General features: G+C 45.8%; 1 protein-coding gene across 1 annotated transcript; it reads left to right on the top strand.

Moving 5' to 3' along the window:
* The first annotated feature begins 2,255 nt into the window (after positions 1 to 2,255).
* Positions 2,256 to 9,862, top strand: LOC310747859 (keratin, type I cytoskeletal 12-like). Its single transcript, XM_083583176.1, has 8 exons — positions 2,256 to 3,070; positions 3,656 to 3,738; positions 3,945 to 4,101; positions 5,820 to 5,981; positions 6,097 to 6,222; positions 7,771 to 7,988; positions 8,302 to 8,354; positions 9,601 to 9,862. Exons 1-8 carry the CDS (start codon positions 2,486 to 2,488, stop codon positions 9,696 to 9,698), a joined length of 1,482 nt encoding a protein of 493 aa, XP_083439302.1. The 5' UTR covers positions 2,256 to 2,485; the 3' UTR covers positions 9,699 to 9,862.
* The last annotated feature ends 10,975 nt before the right edge of the window (positions 9,863 to 20,837 follow it).

Here is a 20,837-nt window from a genome sequence, read left to right as displayed (position 1 = left end):
AGTTGTTTTTTAAAAAATAGTTTTTATTAACAATTTCAACATAACAAATTATCACAACGTATCATCTTCATCATTCCCCCCCCCAATTTTTTCCACTTCCCCCTCCCGAAAAAGAACCCTCCCTCCCCCCCAGGACTTCCCTCAGGTCCTCCCTCTGATTTTCCAGCACATGTTGTTCTCTGCATATTATAAAATTGTAGTGATCCTTAAATTATCTATCTATTATAATAACAGTGAATATGTTTGTGTATGTTTATTCAAAGCCAAAAGTAAAATAGTTGTTTATTGCCTTGACATCTGATGGGAGGGCGTTCCACAGGGCAGGCGCCACTACCGAGAAGGCCCTCTGCCTGGTTCCCTGTAACTTCACTTCTCGCAGTGAGGGAACCGCCAGAAGGCCCTCAGCGCTGGATCTCAGTGTCCGGGCTGGATGATGGGACTGGAGACGCTCCTTCAGGTATACAGGACCGAGGCCATTTATGGCTTTAAAGGTCAGCACCAACACTTTGAATTGTGCTCGGAAACGTATTGGGAGCCAACAGCATTTTCCTCCTTCGATTTGTCAAATCCTCTTCTTATTATCGTTTATTACGCATGCTATTTGTTGGTCCTGAGCTGCTGATTTTCAGCTGCGTTGAGCATTTCTTCCCATGCTAAGGTACGATCGAAACACTATAAGCGAGCAAACAGGTAAATTGACAGCATTTTAATAGCGGCTAACCACACAAAACTGGATGGGATAGGATGCCCCTGTTGCCTTGTCCGGGTTGCACCCAGGGCAGCTGCCCCTGACACCTGCCTCGAACAATACCACTGCGTCCTTATTATCCTCCCAGCTCCTTTTTATCTTTTTGATACATGAAGTAATCCTTTGCCTGTCAGCTAACACACATCCCCTTTGGCAAACATGGAGGCCTCCAAAAACAGGAAGATTCTGTTGTTGTTTCCCAACAAAGGATAATATACAAATATATAAAGTCGTCCTTTGGAGAGAGAGGGGGGAAACTACCCTTCCCGCTTTGATGATCTTGATCCGTGCAAAAGAGCCAAAAAAAACACTCCTCGGTTTCACAGGCATGAGTCACTAGCCAATTCTATGAAAAAGAAGAAGAAGAAAAGAGAAATAATTCTTTCAGATTCTTGACTTCTTGCTCCAATACCATTCATAAGAAATCCCTGTCAAAAACAAACATGCACCACACCTATAAGCCGCAGGGCTTGGGTCCATTGCAAAGTGATAAACTCAAGATGGCATCTCCGACACGATCACTGAGTTTCCTGTATCTGAGTAATGGCTGTAGAGGGGGGTCAGGACCGAGATCACAGCCTGTAGGCAATTAATGCCCATCCCCATTGTAGGCCTAATAAAAATCTCCCCTATCACATCCGCTGGTAGCCAATAGCACCTTGGGGAAAGGGAAATTGCATTGCAACCATTACGGGGGATTAAATCCACTCACGTTACGCCACCAATCCTGATTCCCCCATTCCTATTATTTAGGGGAAGGAAACGAAACATTACGTTCAAAATACAACACAACTGCTGCATGGGTTGTACTTGAGGGGGAAAGGAAGGGTCTATTAAGACAGTCACATTTACACAGGGAGGGAAGAAAAGAAAGATAGTGATTTGTTAGTACCAGCAAAATGCAGTACATATTGGTTGGTTTCTTTAGTGCAAGCAGAGAATTTGATTTACACCTTCCATCCATCCATCCAGCCATTCATCATATTTGCAGTGTATTGTGTATATCTAGTGATATACAGGCAATGCAATTTAAATGGGCTTTTATTTTTAAACCAAAACTATTTATATTTTTAAAATAATATTTTAAAACCAAAAGGATTTATATTTTAAAATGTTTTCAGATGATTTTAATTGCTTTAAATATGCTTTTATTTTATTTTCAATTGTATTCTTTTAACATGTTGGTGTTAGCTGCCCTGGGCTCCATTGAAAAGAAGGATGGGAGGGCATTGGCATTATTATTATTATTATTATTATTATTATTATTATTATTATTATTATTATTATCCAGAGCCATGAGAGAGATGATAGATAGATAGATAGATAGGGAGAGAGATATTCAAGTATGCTGAAGAAATGAAGGTAAATGATTTTAGAAACTGGAGAGAGGCTTAGTAAGTTAGAAGATATTTCCGGCCAGCGCTGCACCACATGGATTGTTTCGGAGTTTTGACTCCGCTCCACCCAAATCCGCCCCTGTTAGCAGAGCAAATACCTGGAGGGCGCTGCGTTTCCACACCAGCAGACAATTTGGGTTTGCACACATCATCCAGCTCGGCCAGGAGATAATTAAATGGGCAAAGAGATGAAAGTATGTTGCCTAAGGAGGTGTGGACTTCTGCAATCAAACACTCCCTTTGTTTCCATATATAAAGCCCAATCCTACATGAAGGCTGTTCTGCTTTGCTCTGCCAGCCCTTCAGCAGGTTCTGCCCAGCAAGGTCCTTCTAGTACGCCATGGCCCTCTCCATCAGAGCATCCTCGGGGCCTCGCCAGTTCTCCTCCCGGAGCGGATATGGAGGAGGCTCTCTTAGGCTGTCTAGCAGCAGCAGCGCAGGGAGCTTCGGGGGGTTTGGCGGCGGGTCTCTGCTCAACTTTGGTAGCAGTAGCGGCGGTGGATATGGAGGAGGAGGATATGGAGGAGGCAGTGGGTTTGGTGGAGGACTAGGTGGTGGATATGGTGGAGGGTTAGGAGGGGGCTATGGTGGAGGGTTAGGAGGGGGGTACGGTGGAGGGTTAGGAGGGGGGTACGGTGGAGGGTTAGGATCTGGCTTTGGAGGTGGCTTTGGGGCTGGAGGAGGAGGAGGAGGAGGAGGAGGAGAAAGCAGCCTTCTATCAGGTACTGAAAAGGAAACCATGCAGAACCTGAACGACCGCCTGGCTGCCTACCTGGACAGGGTTCGTTCGCTGGAAGAAGCCAACACTGAACTGGAACGCAAGATCCGCGAATGGTACGAGAAAAATGGCCCTGGGGCTGGTGGCCTAGGAACCGGCAGAGATTACAGTAGATACTACCCTATAATTGAAGATCTCAGGAACAAGGTGAGCAATTTTCCCCTCCCCCTGCCAATGATGCCCTCCGAAGAGGCATTGATTGTTGAGTCATTCTGGGAACTGTAGCTCCGTGATGGGTAGACGGGTCTCCTAACTTCTCTCAGTACCCTTAACTAACTACAGTTCCCAAGATTCTTTGGGGGAATCCACGGCTGCTTGAAGTGGTATGATGATGCTTTAGATCAGCCTTTCTCAACCTGTGGGTCCCCAGATGTTATTGGACTACAACTCCCATTACCCCTAGCTATCAAGGCCAGAGCTCAGGGATGATGGGAGTTGTAGTCCAACAACATCTGGGGACCCACAGGTTGTGAACCACTGCTTTAGATGTATAGGGCAGAGGGGGCCTATGCCATGTTCATTAATTTCAGTGTGTCTACCATGAGTGAATCTTAGTTGGCTGCCATCCCAAGTTAGCTGCTATGTGTGGTTTTGCAGGCATGTTTTTATTTCCATGTGCCGTTTTATCTGCATGTATTTATTTTAGAATTACTAGTGAAACGTCAGTACTAATGAACAAGTAATCATCTGGGCAGAGCTGCGTTCTCTAGAAACATTCTTCTTGTTTCCCAGATCATCAGCGCAACGATCGAAAATGCCCGGGTTGTTCTTCAAATTGACAATGCAAGGCTGGCAGCTGATGATTTCAGGCTGAAGTAAGTAGACACCCATTCCTTATGAAATATTCACCGCCCCGCTCCAAATCTATCATCTTCTTTAGCTACGTGATCTGTACCTACTCTTTTGCATCTGTAAATAGTAGTAAGGTCAGGTGCAGATCACATAGATCCAGCTACATCTAGTCATTTGATATTATGCCATTTGTTTAACAGAAAGAGCTCTGTGTCTAATTTCTTCCTAGATTCGAGAATGAAGTGGCACTTCGCCAGAGTGTTGAGGCCGACATTAATGGCCTCCGCAGAGTCCTGGATGAACTGACTTTGACCAGGGCTGACTTGGAGATGCAGATAGAGACTCTGAACGAGGAGCTGGCATACCTCAAGAAGAACCATGAGGAGGTAGGCCATGTTGTACTTACATTATTTCAGTTTGTTTGTTTGTTTTCATTTTTCAAGGGGAAGCCGGAGTCAGGTCTGCTTGCTGGATCTTGTTCTCCAACCCTTGCTTTAGGGCAGATCCTCACCATAAATTTAAAGCATTTTCAGTGTACATAGGTCTTCCCACAAAGACTTCTACAGTTCATTGAGGGTGCTGGAAAGGGTAGCTCTGTGAGGGGGGAAACTACATTTCCCAGAATGCTTTAGGGGGAGCCATATGTTTTAAATGTGTGTTGGATATGCTTCAAATGTATATTGTGGATCTACCCTTAGAGGCAGTATTAGGGCTAATGGTTGGATCTGTTGTCAAATAAGTGTGTGTTGGGGCAAACACAGTCGAACTCTGGTATACTTGGATGCCACAAGGAATGTGAAGTGCTTCTTCCTATCAGAAAGCTTCTTAAACCCCAAATGAGGGGTTCCCAAACTGTGGTCCATGGACCATGAGCAGTTCAAAAGTTTCACCCAGGTATTCTTCAACATGTCTGGGGTGAATGGCAGTAGCAGCCACTGTGAATGGTAGGCTCAGTGGCTGCTGTGTTGTTCTAAGAGGCAGGATGGACTGGAAGTGACCGGGAGAGGATACCTAAAAGGAGCAGAGAGGACTGGCAGCCAGAAAGGCAGAGTGAGAGGCACATCCATTGCATCAAATGCTCACATTGATTTCTAATTATATTTTTAATTTCTGCTTTTATTGTAATACATATATAAATATATATATATAATAAAAGAAACATTCAAATGTTCAGTTTAAAAATTATACAGAATCAAGGACAAGTCATTCTAACTGCTATGACAGGCAAAAATATCATGAATTGGTCCTCCAAAACCCTTAACCATTTAAAAGTGGTGCAGGGCAGGGGGAGTTTAGGAACCACTGCCCTGAATGGTGTATTATTCTAGAATCTGAGCAGGCACAAACCATTTTCTTCTTGGCGAGTCTCCTGCATGGGAGGTCCAGAGGGTGGCAACACAAGAACGGGCCTTTTCCGTGTTGGCTCCCCACTTGTGGAATGTTCTCCAGAGAGAGGCTCACCTGGTGCCATCGTTACTTACCTTTGGGTGCCAGGCAAAATCTTTCCATTTCTGCCAGGCCCTTCACTTTTGATTATCTGCGGCCTCCTTCACTGTGGGTCAGATGGATTAGTCCTGCCTTTAGAAATAATGAGTTTTAGGCTCCCTCTCCTGTTTCGTTTAATGCTGATTTTGACGCGTGTTTTATTCATTTGTTGCTGTAAGTCGCTTTGCGCTACTTTTGTGTTTGTTTTAATAAAAGGGCTGGTGAACTGCTTTTTTTAAAAAAAAGTATAGTAAGTTTAACAGTATGAGGCAATTTGAATCCCTGCGACGGGGTGAGCTCCCGTTGCTCAATCCCAGCTCCTGCCCACCTAGCAGTCTGAAAGCAAGTCAAAATGCAAGTAGATAAATAGGTACCGCTCCAGCGGGAAGGGAAACAGTGTTTCTGTGCGCTGCTCTGGTTTGCCAGAAGCGGCTTAGTCATGCTGGCCACATGACCCGGAAGCTGTATGCCGGCTCCCTCGGCCAATAAAGGGAGCTGAGCTGAGCACCACAACCCCAGAGTCGGTCACGACTGGACTTAATGGTCAGGGGTCCCTTTACCTTTTAAGCTTAACAGACGAATAAAATAAAGACTGTTTGTTTCTATTTGGTCTTCGCAGGAGCTCCAAGGACTCCAGGGCAGTGTTGGGGGGCAAGTCAGTGTGGAGATGGATGCTGCTCCAGGGACTGACTTGACCAAACTCCTGAATGACATGAGAGCCCAGTATGAGGCAGTGGCTGAACAGCACCGGAAAGAAGCTGAAGCCTGGTTCAACGAAAAGGTGACCGCCTTGGGAACAAAACCATTTGCTCAGGTCAAATGGCAAAAACTAGTGCTCCAAGATGAGCTACGCCCTTCCTGTCCTTCTCCCCTCATTCCGGCATTTGATGTTTCAGAGCGGAGAGCTGAAGAGAGAGATCTCTACAAACACCGAGCAGCTCCAGTCGGGGAAGAGCGAAATCACAGACCTGAGACGTACGTTGCAAAGCCTGGAGATCGAGCTGCAGTCGCAACTCGCTATGGTATGGGAACCCACCCACTGGGGCCTTTAATGTCTCTTATGTTTACATTTTGCGGACGTGACCTTTAAATCAGCACAATGGGGCATGGCAGAGAGAGGAGGCAGAGGCTGCAAATAGGGGTGAATTCAGTAAACTTGTGGTAAGTTGACTCACACTGGCAGCGACAGAAGCCAGGCCCAGCAGGAAAACATCAAGTGAGGTGTTGGCTCAAGCCTGACAGCATGGTGGATTAGTATTTTATCCACCCAGGCACCAGTCTCAATGGGGAGCTGGATTCTGTGGTTTAGCAAGCTGAAAAGGGGGTTGGTAGCTGCAGAAGCTGTCCATGGGGCAGAGTGGGAAAATGATGATACTGGCCTAGCTTAGAGCATTAATGTTAAGATTATGGCAATAGTTCTCACCTCTGCCCCAGTCGAAACTTAGATCAGCCTTCTCCAATCTGGTGCCCTCTTGATTTTTTTTAGACTCCAAGTCCCATCAGCTCCAGCTACTGGGTTTGGTGAGGCATGATGTCTGGAGAGCACCTGGTTGAGGAGTATTGGGACTTTAACATAGGCCATCTGTGAGGAGGGCTGATTTGAACCAGAAGGCAGGTATAAATCAGGAAAATTAAATTAGAAACAAACAAAGGGAAACAGGAAGTCACAACAAAAACCTGGGCACAGACTAGAGAGGAGCAAGAGTTGCTTAGTCATAGGCAGAGTGACCATGACTGAATGATATCTTTCTATGAGCCAGTGAGGAGTACCAAAATCAACAGCTAGAAGTCCTACCATTTTTCAAACTAACTGGGGAAAGGCATGGGGAAGAAATTTGGTTCTGTTTGCCTATTAACACCTGTTTGCCTATTAACACATGTTTGCCTATTAACACATGTTTGCCTAACATGCTTTCCCTGAAAAGATAAGCAAATATTCACAACTGTGTGCACAAAATGTATCTCTTGCAGGACATGCATATTAAAGCGCATATATTTGTGGAAACAACGTGCAAATTGCATGCAAAAAAAATGTATAAATTGGGATGGAGGAAGTACATGCAAAATGCCGACCAATTTTCACGAGGGCTTTTGGGGGGTGAAAAACAAAATTGCCATGCGGTGTGGGAACGTAGCAAACTGAGCTTACGATCTGAAAAATAAGGAACAGAGAGAAGACAGAGTGGTCCATATATATCTGAGAGCCAAAAAGCACATTACATGCAACTTTTCGAGACGTTTTCCTTTCTGTGGGGTTCCAGACATGTGCATTTGGAGGTGGGCATTTTCAGAAGAGAGCAACAGGCAGGGAAGGGGGTTCAGGACCATTCCCTGCCAGCTGTTTGTCTCCCCTCTTGATCTCCCTTCCTGGACCTGGCTTTTTCCTCTTCAAAGGAGGCAACTGGGCCACAGTTACATAGGTTTGCGAGCCATGTGCTATTGGGCCTGTGGGTTGCTCTGTCTTTCATTCAAGAGTCATATGGGTGCCACTATCTGACAAAATACAACCTACTTCTTCCACTTCATTTCTTGTGTATTGGGCTAACGCACCTCTCTTTCTTTCAATACAGAAAAAATCTCTTGAAGACACTCTAGGAGAAACTGAAGCAGGCTACTGCGCCCAGCTGGCCCAAATGCAGCTTCAAATTGGAAACCTGGAATCCCAGCTTTTCCAGGTCCGAGCAGACATGGAGCGGCAAAATGTGGAATATCAGCATCTCCTGGATATCAAGGCCCGTCTTGAGATGGAGATTGAGACTTACCGCCGACTGCTAGATGGCGAAGTTGGGTAGGAAGGCTGCCAAATTTACCTCTCTCACTGCGGAGTAGGTTCTCTCACACTGAGACTGAGCATACAATGTACATAAAGCACATTGGAAGCACATTTTCCTCCCTCAAGGAATTATGGGAGTTGTGGTTTTTAAGGGTTCCTGGGAACTGTAACCCTGTGAGGAATAAACTACAGAACCCAAAATTATTTGAGAGGAAGAATGTGCCTCAAATTGTGCTTTAGTGTGGGCACACCCTGAGTTTGCTCTGTCTTTACTGTGCCCGATTCTGACAAAAGGATGTGGCCTGACATTTCTACCATCTCTCCACAGGTCATTTGAAAGTGCTTCCGTGGCAAGTGTCAAGTCAGTGGATTCCTCTCGCGGTGAGCAAACATTAGGATTGCAGTTGCACAGCTTGGGCCTGCCAAAAATACATAACAATGCATTTGAGTTCAGGATTCCAGCCAGCCAGACATGCCATGCCCTTTCCTAGGATACTCCATTCCATTCCCCTTTCTCACCCGCAGGTTTTCCATTTTCTCCTCAGCGTTTAGTCACCTCATCAGACTGTTGCCACTAAATCTGCTCAGTCTTTACTGGGCATGTGTAGGATATTCCCTCTTAGAGTTCCACCCAGCCCCATATAAAATCATTGTTTATTTCATTTATGAATCGCCTTTTCTCCAGAAGGAGTCTGGGACTGTGTGCAATAAATAAATAAGATAAACTGGTTGTTTTGTACTTCTACAAGCCTGGGGATTGTCTCCCGAGCTTACTGAGAGCGTTACCTCCCATTTGTGGATCTGTTTGGAGCTATGAAAGGCCCACACCTGGAATATGGGTTTCCTATATATAGCAGAAGCAGGAAACCACAAGCCCCAGGGCGCAGCTATGGCTGTCTGGCCCTCATCAGCCTTGCTTCATGCCCTTCTTGTGGGTTTTTGGCCTGGCTGGAGCAAATCCCTTAACTGTGATCATTGCTTTTGCTTGTTAAGATGGGGGATAAAAAGTGTGGGGGTATCAGTGTGTTCAGGAACTAGCTAATAATACTAATAATAATAATAATAATAATAATAATAATAATAATTTATTATTTATACCCTGCCCATCTGGCTGGGTTTCCCCAGCCACTCTGGGCGGCTTCCAACAAAACACTAACATACAATAACCTATTGAACATTAAAAGCTTCCCTAAACAGGGCTGCCTTCAGATGTCTTCTCATCTGTACAAAGACTGTACTGTCTCTACTGTACAAAGGCAAAATTTGCATTCATTGCTCTGTCCAGTTTTGCCTCTGGCCTGCCCACCACCACTGGCTCTTGAAGTATTCCTTGGGGGGCAATTTGGCTCCGCCCCTTCAAAATGCCATAAACTGCTGGTCTGAATACTTCAACCTTGCACTAAACATCTCCTTTTTTGCTTACTGCCACCTGGAGGACGAAGCCTTTGTCTTTCCAAGCTCCTGTAGCACCCACAAGCATGTTTTGCCTCTTGGATTCATTTACTGACTCTGCCAGAGCAAGCACTTTCATTTAACGTATCCCGAGCTAAACTGAACACTTGGCAAACGTTGAACAGGTCGTGTGAAAGTGAAACGGTTCATGAAACTTCTGTTTTGTTTTACTTAGATCCAAACAAAACCAGGAAGATCAAAACCATCGTCGAAGAGGTCGTGGATGGCAAAGTGGTTTCATCCCAAGTTAAGGAGGTTGAAGAGAAGATATAAGAGAAAAGCTTCAACGATTCGTTCTGCAAATGTGCGCAGTTACTAGGTTTACTTTTTCTCTAATCTCCGCTTTCCTCTCTTAAGCATGAAATGTTATAGAAGCAAAGATGCATTTGAAATTTCTCTCTAGCCGAGTGATTCAATAAAAACTCTGATTCAGCTTGCATGGTGGGTTATCTTACAAGTCATTCCAGGTTCCATCACAGGTGGTTTCATTGGGTGGGTTGTGGCTTGGTGTGGATGGCATTGTTCCAAGAGGAATGTAGCAGGTGTGCCCACCTCCCACGCCAAGTAATGCCCGCCCTGTCCTTGCATCCTCTTCTCCTGTTGTTCCCAGCCCGCTGGTTGGGCCATGCAATAAGTAAAACAGAAAAGATCACAACATATATAATCAGAAGAAAACAAAAAACCCAATAACACACACACACACCCCAGAAAAGAGCCACATTTTAAAAGGGTATATGTCAAACAGATCAACCAAAGACCTGGTTAAAAAGGAACGTTTTTGCCTGGTGCCTAAAGGTGTGTAATGAAGGCGCCAGGCAAACTTCCCTGGGGAGAGCATTCCACAGACGGGGAGCCACTGCAGAGAAGGCCCCGTTCTCGTGTTGCCACCCTCTGGACCTCTCGAGGAGGAAGCGCATGAAGAAGGGCCTCAGAAGATGGTCTCGGGGTTTGGGGAGGTTCATATGGAAAGAGGTGGTCCATGAGGTATTGCTGTCCTGAACCATTAAAATCAGACCAGAAGATGCTTTAGGAAATCTTGAATCTCCCAGGACTTTTGGTTATTTGGGGTGGAGGGGGGTATTTTTGCGTGCAAGTCAGTCACATGTTTTATCTCAGCTGGCTGTGCTTTAGGAAAAGCTGCACACTTCAGATTTCCAATCTATGTGCAGTGCATATCAAGTCCTGCCTGTACATATATTCAAGTCCACAGATATGAAACAGTGGCAGAGCAAGTTTTTGGCTGGCAAAAAGGCCCGGGTTCATTTCCTGTCATCCACAGCTAGGATTCGAAAGGAGTTCTGCCTGAGAACCTGGAGAACTGTTGGCAAGCTCTGTAGACAGCACTGAGCTCAATACCAACAGCCTGACTCAGTATACAATAGCTTTCCTATGTTCCTGATTACCATACTTCATAGTTCTATGCGATTTTCTCAATTCAACCCAAAAGCAATAACCATACTCAGAACATACAGTAATACTGTGTCAACTTGTCTCCATTTGAAAACACACAAAAAGGGTAAGAAATGTTATTGCGTGGACAGGCAGAGTCCCCAGATCCCGAGCGGTCCCCTCCGTCATGTGGAATAACGACTCAAGACAACGTGCTATGGGATTAAATTGGCCACAACTTTATTAAATTTCAAATGTGGGTAGACCTTGGCTCAGACATTGGGTGTTCTCCCTCCCCAGTCCCGAGCCGGGGACCTAGGGAGCTTCAGGGTTATCCAGTGTGGGAGGGGGTGGGCCAGCTCTGGAGAACATATGTTCAAGCAGAGATAGCTGCCCCCGTTACGCCGCCGCCGCAGGGGAGAGCAACGACGACCTTTCGGCGTACGGTCAAAGCCTCCCTTCAGAAACCCCTTTAACGGGGAACCCTGGTATCACCACCGCAAAGAGGAAGATGGACTAAAGGATTCCGCCCAAGGCCTGATACCGCCAAAGTTGTGACGTTTTGCTACGGGAAAGGCGAAACCTGCCAATGCAGGGAAATTCCTTTCCGGCCCTTTAACAGCGACCTTAACGTAGCAGCGCCTGCATACCTGTGAAGAAAAGTTACCTGTAAAACCAATGAAGAAAAGTTAACCTGCAAAGAAGACATTAACTGAGGGTGGGTAGGGTGGGAGAAGCTCTGGAGCCAAGTGAGGATTCCCAGGTAAGATCCTCCCTCTATTGTGTGGGCAGGTAATCCCTCCCCTACCTGGCCTGGCCTCCTTGGCAACGCTTTCCCCAGGTGGGATTGGACAACTGACTGAGGTAGGCGGAGACCTCCAGGTATCCCACCTGAGGGAAGGCAAAGCCAAGCCTATGCTGATGGGGCCGCTCCAGATCCAGGGCTGCGCACGTCCACACAAAGGTTGCCCCCCATTTTAAGCGGGGAGCGATCATTATCAACTGACTATGCTTGTAGAACTACAAGAAGTTTTGTAAGGAGAACCATATAAAATATTGCAGAAAAGATTTGTGAGAATGGATTTTAAGCTATGCATTATTAGTTAGGATCAAATGTAAGATTAAGAGATGAGGTTTGAAAATCATTAGATGTGGCTGATGGAAGTTTCAGGCTAAAATAGCCAAAATGTTCTATAAGATGAGATGAGATGATATGTTCTGTTTGGAAAATATATGTAAAAACTAATAAAAATGTAAATTAAAATAGAAAAAGAAATGTTATTAACATTGTCGGTACAAAGGTTTGAAAAGACAAGATTTCCTCAAGATTTAGTAACATGGTGCCCTCCAGCTATTACTGAAATCCCAGTCAGGGAAAATGGGAGTTCCTGGGATAGTTAATGATGATGGAAGCTGTGGGTGCTTTAGCTGCTTTAGCTGAGATTCCTGCATTGCATTGGGGGTGGACTAGATGTCCCTCAGGATCCCTTGCAGCTCTGCGATTCTATCAACATCCGGAAGGCACCGTCTTGGGTATCTGATTACAGAAGGAATGGAAGCAAAATTAAAGGAGGATCCCTGTTGAAGAACGCTAAGTAAATAAATGAGTTTTTAAAACAAAAACAGAGACAAAAGGAAGCGAGCAAGAAAAATAAACAAGTGTAAAGACCACAGGTCTATGGGACACAGCACCGCAATCAAACAACACATTGCAAACTAGTTTTAAGAAGGACAGAGTGCCATCTACTGGGGACGCAGAAAGCAACCATTTAAAAGAATCCACTTTTTACCAAATACATATTTCACCCTGAGGGGCATATGGGGCTTGTCAACCTGGGAAGGCGGTTCATCTAGGAGAAGGGAAACTCTCATCCTAAACCTCTGCTGCCTTGCAGAATATCTTTGGAAGGAGTAAACCCTACACAAGTCTGGAGTGGAGTCCCTAAGACGGTTGGATGGCCCCTTGCATGCCTCCTTCCAGCAACTCCTGCAGCCCAGCTGGTACCAAATGTATTGCTTTGCTTTCCTTTGGACCACATCAGTGAGGCCAAGATGAGAGTCTTGTTGTCTGGGCAGCCCAGGACCTCCATACACACTGCCCAGGCTTGCGCCCTGGGGAGGTCACTTTGGTTCTGCGAAGAAGAAGAAGAAGAAGAAGAAGAAGAAGAAGAAGAAGAAGAAGAAGAAGAGGAGGAGGAGGAGGAGGAGGAGGAGGAGGAGTTTGGATTTGATATCCTGCTTTATCACTACCCGAAGGAGTCTCAAAGCGGCTAACAATCTCCTTTCCCTTCCTCCCCCACAACAAACACTCTGTGAGGTGAGTGGGGCTGAGAGACTTCAGAGAAGTGTGACTAGCCCAAGGTCACGCAGCAGCTGCATGTGAAGGAGCGGGGAAGCGAATCCAGTTCACCAGATTATGAGTCTACTGCTCTTAACCACTACACCACACTGGCTCTCACACCACACTGGCTCTCACTGCTAACACCGTGGTTTGACTTCATCCCTGGAGGCACACTCCATTGTCTCTCGGGACAGATGGATGCCAACAACGATTTCACCCTGGTTCAGTGGTTCTGTTGCCCAAGTTGTTAGGCTAGTTTCATTCGTTCAATCTAGGCAAGGCGATGCTTATTATGACAAAGAATATGGTTGGCCTATTATGTTTCATTAAGATTCAAATCCTGTTAATCCCCATGCACCTGAAGGAATGTTCTTCCTTTGCTCATAGAATGCAGTGGCCCAGTTCATACACAACACAAAGTGAAACCATGGCTTAGTGCAAACAAGCAAAAAGTAGCTTCCCAGAGCGAAGGCAGCAGCTGCTGTGCTCTTCTCCCAGGTCTAGGGATGGGGAAGAAATTCAGTTCAATTCACATTTGAGGGCAAGCCTACCAAATTTGCACAAATAGAAACTTCCTTTGAAATTCACACTTCTACACGTTTTGCAAGACACTTCTCCAGCCAATTAATGTTTATCAATTTTGTGATTTCCGCTGATATATGCCTTTGTATGATCACTTAAGCCTAGTACATGAACTTTTAAGTGATCATTCAAAGGCATGTATTAGCAGAAATTGCAAAATTATATTACAGGAAATTGCAAAATTCAGAGAAGTGCAAATTCCAAAGGATTGACATGTTTCAGTTCACATATTGGTTTGGGGAGAGCAAATGAGGCAGGTTCACATACAAAATGCAAACTGAACTCATTTCTCCACAATCCCTAGCACAAAGGCAAAAGTCAATGAGTTCAAGGAAGATAATAGTAGAGCAGAGATCTTAGGCGGTGAAAAGATCACCTGTGATTTTTAACAAGGGCCGTTTCAGTGGAGCACAGAGGGTAGAGGTCCAATTGAAAGGGGTCAAGATGGAGGTTGGAAGAGAGAAGCTCAAGAAAAGGAACAGCGCATTCCAGGAATTTGGAGGCAAAAGGGGGGGGAGAGAAGCAAGATCAACCAAGATCCTAGAGGGCAAGGATGAGTCAGTGAAGGGGGGAGGGGGTTGGAGAATGTGGAGCAGGCAGGTGGAGGGCAGATCTTAGCAGAGCATCAAATACAGAAATTCCAGAGATTGTTCCAGCGATTGTTGCAATGGGTGTGGATCAGGGTGGTGCAGTAATGTTGCTTGGCCAGATAAAAAGCAGAAGGTAAAGGAAAGATCCGGAACTGAAACTGTTTTCTGCCAGGACCTCTCAGCAACCATGAAAGCATAAGTGGGGGGTAATGAATTGAGGGACAGCAAGCCAGGGCTGGGGTTCAATGGAGTGAAAATCTTGATGGGGCCAATGGGGCAAATGTTGAAGATAGGGAGGAGTGGAAATTGGAAACTGTATTATCAGTGCAGTTTCCTCCTGCCCAACATACGGTTGGCATTCCATGCCCACTGGGCATGCTCAGTTCCCATTGGGCTCTTTTTGGGTCTCCCAGAGTGGGTGGGCATAAAGATATACCACGAAAACACAGGTTTTCATGTTCCCGAGTCGCATGATACCTCATTCTTATATAGGGGTGGTGTCATTTTGGATTGGCAGTAGAGAATAAGTGGGGCCCTGCAGCAAACTCTATTCCATCCCCTTTCCACCCACCCCAGTTTTCCTTGTTGTCCCGCCCCAACACTGTGCATTCCATTCCCACTGAGCATGCTCAGTACTTATTGGACTGTTTGAGTTTCTTCCTCCATTTTGTCCCCACCCCCCATTTTGGATATTGGAGGGTGAACACACCTGAGATACATTAGCATCTTGTACTTCTTAATTGATTTCAGTGGGTAGCAGTGGAGGACTTGGGCACAACAGAGCCCTGTGCAAGGCCAAATTTGCCCCCCCCAACCCTCACAGGCATCAGGTTGACCACTGACCTGATCCAGCAGCCTATTGCTGTGCTCTTATGTCCTGCTCAATAACCCACATAAATAGCAACTGTGTTTATTTCTCCCCACAAATCACTGTGTTTTGGGTCCACTGGGAAAACTGTGAATAAAAAGTAGACCATCGAAACAAAACACACACATTCTTCCTTCTCCTTCTCTTCCATTCCCTTCTCCTCTCCAAGCCCTCCCTTCTCAAACATGGGGCGTTTCCTCAGTTAATTTAGTTTCATTTCTCAGAATAGGAAAGCAGGGAAAGAGGTTATGAATTAAACTTTCTGGAGAAAAAACCAGGGCGAAAGAGCTGCTTGGAAAGCTGGGGACTCCCTGACTCGCCTCGACATGCCTTGTTAATGGGGTGATGCGACTTGGGATCGTGAGAGTCTGCTCTGCTTGGCTGTGTCATTCAGGATTCACACAGGTGATGCACACCCTTAAGAGGCGTGCTGGAAACTGCTGACTTGCTTCTGTGTTCTGCCCAACAGGCTGCCAGAGTTACATGGCAGCATAAGGGCATCACACGGAATTAGAAAATCCATCCCCCTTTATTGTATTTCCCTGCATAGAATCATAGAGTTGGAAGGGACCCCGAGGATCATCTAGTCCAACCCCCTGCGATGCCAGAATATGCAGCTGTTCCATACGGGGATCGAACCTGCAGCCTTGGTGTTATCAGCACCACACTCTAACCAACTGAGCTGAATGAATGAATGAATGAATCTTTATTTGTGGCAGCCGTCGGCCATAGCAATAAAACAACAATACAATATACAAAGAATAGAAATAAAAACTCAATTATATAAAATACATTTTAGGGTTTTGAATCAATAGTCAAATACTAGATCTTATTCTGATTGCCCCAGCTGAAAACCTTGCAGCCTTTGCTGTCATCTGCTCATCCTGATCTGCCAAGAGAAAGGACACTGTGGCAGTGGTTGGGCAATAAAAGAGGGGTGGTAACCTCATTCCTCAAGTCTTTATAAAGAGTGCAAGCCAGAAGGGCATGCGCCACTGATTCGGTACTGCCACCTCCACAGGGACATAAGCGTTTTTCGTGTGGAATCTGTTGGAATCGTCCCTCCAGTACAGCCAAGGGCAATACATTGAATCTTGCGAGAGTAAAAACGTGTCTATATTTTAGAATTGCTAGATATCTATGCAGATAGGGTGCCAGAGAGTTGAAATGGGAAGGTGGAAAATAGTCATATCATGGGCAAAATTTCCTTATTGTGGCCAAGTTGTTCTGACACTCGATACCATTTAGGCACTGACAAATTAGACTGTTTGCTTTACTAAAACCCAAAGTGTGTAGCTGTTGTGGTGATAAAGCACAAGAGTGAAGTTTTTGATAGACAATTTTAGTCCAGGCACTCTAGTGACAATCGTGCAGCATTAGGGATATTACACTGGGGGGATTCGAGTTTAGGCGAAGCCAATAGTTAAGTGCCCTACGCCAGGTCCATAATTCTACCAAGGGAAGATTAGCCTCTAGGAGCAACCAACTGAGCTATCCAGATGCTGAGGATTCCCGACCCTTCGCTGTCCTACAGCACAAGTCCGTCCACTTTCCTACATGAAGGGACATGTGTCATTTTCACTGTTAAATAAAATGCAAAAGGATGAGGCTATCCAGATTTGCCATAGGACCGAAAAATCCTTCAGGAACAATAGATTTTAGCATCCGTCTGTCTCGGGAGACAATGGAGGAGTGATCCTTTGGGAGTGCAGCCAAACCACTGAATAGTTACACTGCTTGCTGTGACTGTAGATCAGAGGTTTTCAACCAGTGTGCTGTGGCACCTTGGGGTGCCTTGAATGATGGTCAGGGGTGCCGTGGGCAACACTGGCCTCTGTCCCTCTTCCCGTCCCTCCCTCCTCTGATGCCCTCTTGTGTCTCTGCCTCCAAAAGGCTTGTGTGGTTGTTTGTTGCAACAGCCCCAGGTGCATGGTGTCTCTGGTGCTGGCCAGAGGGTGCTGGTTGCCAGGACCTGAGGTGGCCTCAGAGTAGGCAAGCAAGTGGGTGAGGGAGCCCAGCCAGCCAGCCAGCCAGCCAGCCCTTGCTGTTGGGAATGGAGAGACAAATGGGAAGCTGGGCAGGCAGGCAGACGCTGCCCTGGCCTTTCTTGTGCTTGCTGCCTCCCAAAGTGAGTAAGGGGCTGTCCTCATGTTCACCTTTGACCAGTTTCAGGCAATTATGGCTGGGGGCATCCAGCCAGTTTGGTATAGTGGTTAAGAGCAGTGGACTTGTAATCTGGTGAACCGGGTTCGATTCCCTGCTCCTCCACATGCAGCTGCTGGGTGACCTTGGGATAGTCACACTTCTCTGACATCTCTCAGCCCCACTCACTTCACAGAGTGTTTGTTGTGGGGGAGGAAGGGAAAGGAGATTGTTAGCTGCTTTGAGACTCCTTAGGGTAGTTGATAAAGCGGGATATCAAACTCTTCTTCTTCTTCTTCTCTTCCCAGGCCCCTGTGGGGCACTGTGAGGAGGCACCCTCTTTGGGGCAGGGGGTGGCTCAGAGACTGGGGTGGTAGCTGTAGCTGCCTGGAAGACTCCCAAGGAGAGGGGAGAGGAGAGGAGGCTGAGGGAACACTCCACAATGGAGGGTGTTCAAAAAGGGGTGAGGGGCTGCCGGCTCTGAAGGCAAGGGGTGACTTAACTGGACTCCTGAGCCCCACAGGGTTGCCACAGAAAGAATGTGGTTGGTTAAGTAAGCCATGGGCTCAAAAGGTTGGAAACCTCTGCTGCAGATCATTGATCTGGCAAGCACCACTATAGATACTGGATAGGACTGGTGTTTGCTCCAGGATTGTGAAAGTTATGGCGTTGACTCCAGTGTCATCTCTTGCCCTTGTGAACCCGTATTAGTCAGATGGAGCAGAACCTTCATTGGCGCGGTCAGAAGCAATACAAAAAGGTGCTCATGTCTTTCTTCAATGTGATGGCCGCGGTTGATGGAGAATGACTAACAGGTTAACAAAAGCTTGCCTCTGTGGTCTCAAAAGATTATTTATGTTTCTGGGTTTGGCAAAGGGTATGCGTGATGCAAGGTATCTAACATTATTTTAATTGAAAAGGAGATTTAGCTAGTCAGCAGTCATGACAAGCTTTAAGTAATTAGTGGGATAAAAAAACAACAACTTCATCTGCCCTTTGAAAGCCGGGAGGAAAATTAGCCAGTATACGCTAAGTGCACTATCATAGACTCACCTGCCACCATTCATTGACAGCATAATTATTTTCAATCCAGAATTAAGCATAGAATCACAGAATTAAGATGATGGTTTTTAAAAAATTACTTTTCAAGCAAGCACTTGAACTGCATCCAAAATATACTGTGACCTCTGCTCCAGGCAGGGCACTTACCTGCCATTTAAAAAAAAGGGGGGAGTCAAATAGCTGATGGATCACAAAACATTAAGGATCTTTTCACAGGAAATTCTTATATAGATAGCAGAATAAAAATGCTACCACCTTCCTGATGATCTTTGTTTTACCAAAACTGCTGAATTTTTAAAGCAACAAATCAAATAATCCTCTGATATTAACAAAGAAGAATAAACTGAATAAACTGGATTCCCTCCTGGTGTAACCATATAGCATTGTATCGCATTGCATTAATGCAAAAACCGGTGTGCTTTTAAAGCAGAGCTTAAACCCCATTCACCAAATGACAGCTGCTTCTAGACATAATGGCAATAGGGGGGGAATTATTCGATGCTGCTACTACAAGTGCATAATTTTACACCCCCTTTCAAAAGGCCTATGCCCCGTTGGTCAGAATCGAAAGCCATATTAGCTTTTCTGCAAACTTTCCCACAATGTGGTTGTTTTCATTATGACTGCTGCCATTTGTTGCCATTTTTATGTGTGCATGCATTAAAAATCTGTTTATGCTTGTCTTGGTTGTTGTTGGTTTTTTTTAAAAAAAATTATTCATATCTTTTTATTATGAGTATGTTTTCTTCTGCAGAAAAGGGTCTGATAGATTAGATCAATCTCTCTGTGAGATGTGGTCTTTCCTCCCCTTCTAAACTAAATAGCAGGGGAGCTAGGGTTGCCATATTCTCCAAAGTTGAGCTTTTTTTGGAAAAGTTCCCCCAGAAAGCTCGATTCCTGGAAAACTCAGACGTAAGTCAGCCCTAAGAGAAGCGATGGGGAAGGGAGCCTATAAGCTATATGACAGCTCAGCACAGTTATAAACAGGAGCCACCAGCTACTAGTTATGAACTTCTGTGGTTTTTAGAATCTGATTTGCCCCCCTGAATCTCTGTGGTCCAAAATCTCTCCCTGGTGTAAAGGGTCAGGGACCTGTGCTTTAGTCCAGCTAGTCCAGGACTCTGTTCTCCCACTGGTCAACCAGATGCTTATGGGAAGGACTCAAGCATGACAGCGCTCTCCACTCCCATGGTTTCCAGCAACTGGTGTTCAGAGATATATTGCCTCAAACCGTGAAGGTCAAACATAGCCATCGGGGTTAGTAGGCATCGACAGCCTACTCCTGAGTGAATTTGTCCAGTTCTCTTTTAAAGCTATCCAAGTTGTTGACTCTCCCTGTCTCTTATGGAAACAACCTCCTCAGTTTAACCACACACCGCATGAAGAAGCTCTTCCTTTTTGTCTACGCTGGAATAAAACCTGCAGAATCAGCATTAACCTGAAAGTTAACGTTGCAATTCCGGCACGATGTATGCAAAAGGGAGAAGGAATAAAGAGGCAAGGTAATGCAGGGATAAAACAAGGATACAGTGGTACCTTGGGTTAAGAACTTAATTCGTTCTGGAGGTCCGTTCTTAACCTGAAACTGTTCTTAACCTGAAGCACCACTTTAGCTAATGGGGCCTCCTGCTGCCGCTGCGCTGCCAGAGCACGATTTCTGTTCCCATCCTGAAGCAAAGTTCTTAACCCGAGGTACTATTTCTGGGTTAGCGGAGTCCGTAACCTGAAGCGTATGTAACCCGAGGTACCACTGTACCTAAAGAAATAGCATGCAATAATGTGTTAGGAAGCAGCGAAGCTATAAAAAGGAAAGTACAGTAATTACTCAATTGAGTTCCAAAGGCTCTAATGAAAGGGTTGGCCCACCCCGCTCCACCTATTCTCCATGTTGACATGCTGATTAACCAGAGGGAAGAACCCAAGCATGCATATTGGGATTAGCTATTAATTATTATAATTAGCTAATGATGGGCTAGGCTAGCAATTTGGCAAAAAAACACACCATACACTTAGGAGTATGATGCAATTGCACATTTGTGTATAAAAAGGTAAAAACCGCCTTCTGAGGTCACCATCGCTGCATTTCTGCACAAGGAAGGTCCTCTGTACATTGTGCTGCAAACATGAGTTTCTTTAGCCAGTCCTCCAGGCAAGCCGCTTCTTCCCGCAGCAGCAGCAGCAGCAGAGGACCAGCAAGGATGTCTGGGCATGGAGCATGCAGCTTCAGTGGTGGATCTAGCGGCAGGGCCTTTGGTGGAAGCTCCAGTTTCAGTGGTGGATCGAGCGGCAGGGGCTTGGGTGGAAGCCCAAGCTTCAGCGGCGGATCTAGCAGAAGGACCATTGGTGGAGGCTCTAGCTGTGGTGGCGGCGCCTGGGGCTCTGGCATGTGCAGTATGAATGGGATGCCTGAGAGTAGAGGGAGATGGAATTCTGGTGGC

The sequence above is a fragment of the Podarcis filfolensis genome, assembly GCF_964270895.1.
Source record: "Podarcis filfolensis genome assembly, chromosome: 13".
Lineage (NCBI taxonomy): Eukaryota > Metazoa > Chordata > Lepidosauria > Squamata > Lacertidae > Podarcis > Podarcis filfolensis.
The sequence above is the reverse complement of the archived record's forward strand: the minus strand, read 5'-3'. Positions and strand labels throughout refer to the sequence as shown.

What these genes read in the sequence shown, in the direction of transcription:
- LOC310747859 (XM_083583176.1), top strand. Translation starts at nt 2,486, where the DNA reads ATGGCCCTCTCCATCAGAGCATCCTCGGGGCCTCGCCAGTTCTCCTCC. An exon ending in TGCAGTCGCAACTCGCTATG is followed by an intron (nt 6,223 to 7,770) that starts GTATGGGAACCC and finishes CTTTCAATACAG; the next exon opens with AAAAAATCTCTTGAAGACAC. An exon ending in CTGCTAGATGGCGAAGTTGG is followed by an intron (nt 7,989 to 8,301) that starts GTAGGAAGGCTG and finishes ATCTCTCCACAG; the next exon opens with GTCATTTGAAAGTGCTTCCG.